Source organism: Chiloscyllium plagiosum, unplaced genomic scaffold (genome assembly GCF_004010195.1).
Source record: "Chiloscyllium plagiosum isolate BGI_BamShark_2017 unplaced genomic scaffold, ASM401019v2 scaf_25650, whole genome shotgun sequence".
NCBI classification, from domain to species: domain Eukaryota; kingdom Metazoa; phylum Chordata; class Chondrichthyes; order Orectolobiformes; family Hemiscylliidae; genus Chiloscyllium; species Chiloscyllium plagiosum.
In genome coordinates, this window is record NW_025163814.1 from 1 (window position 1) to 1,607 (window position 1,607).

General features: G+C 41.4%; 1 gene segment (V, D, J or C); it reads right to left on the reverse strand.

The window, feature by feature from the left end:
* Positions 1-124: 124 nt before the first annotated feature.
* On the reverse strand, positions 125-1,315 carry LOC122545196. The segment is given in 2 exon segments: positions 125-537; positions 1,069-1,315. Coding segments are annotated over 2 exon segments (438 nt in total).
* Between the last annotated feature and the right edge of the window lie 292 nt (positions 1,316-1,607).

The window sequence follows — 1,607 nt, forward strand, 5'->3', positions numbered from 1 at the left end:
TGACTTTAGAAAAGGCTTGAAATCATGTGCTCACTTTTCATTCACTAAACAGACAGCTTTAGTTTATTTCAATAATATATTTATAACGAATAAAGTTTTACATTCAAATGAAAAATATCAGCTATCACCGTGATTTCGGGAACCCTTTCAGATCCACTCTTGATCTCATCGATTGCATTGCACACACAATGTCATGTTTTTGCACAGGGTCAACCCAATTCTGAGACTCCATGGGTCTCAGTGCGCAGTAGTACACTACAGAGTCTGCCAGTTCTATTTTGACCACTTTCATGTTGATGGTGTGGTTCATATGATCGAGCTCTGGGGATAGCCAGTCTCTGTGAAACTTCTCTGTGTTCCCGCTAAATTTGCTTCTCCACAGCAGCAGCTCTATGGGACCACTGGAATATTGACGGTACCAGTAAAGGCCCCGAGTGTTTCTTGTTGTAGTATAATTACAGAAGAACTGGATACTGTCCTCCTCAATCACTGCGACCGAAGCCGGCGTCTGTGAGACAGAATCTCCTCGACAAGGTCCTGTAAAATTGATTGATCGACGTATTTGATTGGTTAATTGATGGACAATTTGTCATGTGTACCTCAGTGCAGTGAAAAGCTTTATTTACGAGTAGTATAGACAGATCATAGTAAAGAAGGACATACAGTACAGATCATAGGACGAAAGAACAGACTTAGACAGATGCATACAGTTTTGTTGCAAAGGTCAACATTAAGAAGATCAGAACTTGAAGTTAGAGACTCCAGGAGAGTCCGGAAATTACAAAAAACACCTCATTATTCTGAGGCCACAGTCATCCTGTCATCTTGAACAATAATCTGAAAAATAAGTTCGGGAAGATAACAAAGAATTTACTTCATGGAACTCAGCAGATGCATTGACAAAGGGTTTTGAAAGATTAAATAAAATCTCCTTCATAAACAGGTCACACCATCTAACAAGGTCATTTTCCATTTTGTTCCCGATCCTGAAGGGAAAACTGCAGACGGCACATGAGCTTAAATTGCACACCTCTGTCAAAGTATCTGAACGGACCCAATCCTGCTTACCTCTCAGCCTTTCAGTCGCGGTCATTTGCTAACTCATCCCAAACAGTGCTGGTGTTGGAAAACTTTGACTCCACACGTGTATTTTCATTTGGAGAGAATGTGTCGCTGCTTCTGTATGGATGGAACTGTTTGGGTAACTGCAATTGCCGCTGCTAATCTGGAACAGAGAGATCCTCAAGTTTATCAACCTTCCCGTTAGAACAGTTGCAGTTGTGAGGTATAACCACAATGCTCCAGGCGACATTGTTACAGACGGATCGCAGTGAATGTGAGCAGAACTGGTCGAAACTAAAATATTTTTAGACAGGAATTGCTCGCACTTCCGGATCTCTGCCCATTGGTTCATTGCTGACAAAAGCATTAGGTGATTGTAAAACCCAGACCACAGGGTTTTACAATGACTTTAAAGCAATATTGACATTTGTCCGTTTTGCTTGTCTGCAAGCGAAGTCAGAGAAGGAACACAGTCCACGTTGTTTGCATCAGAACCTGGATTTCTCCAGTTTGGAGAATTATTCTCTGATGTTTTGAGAACTTCC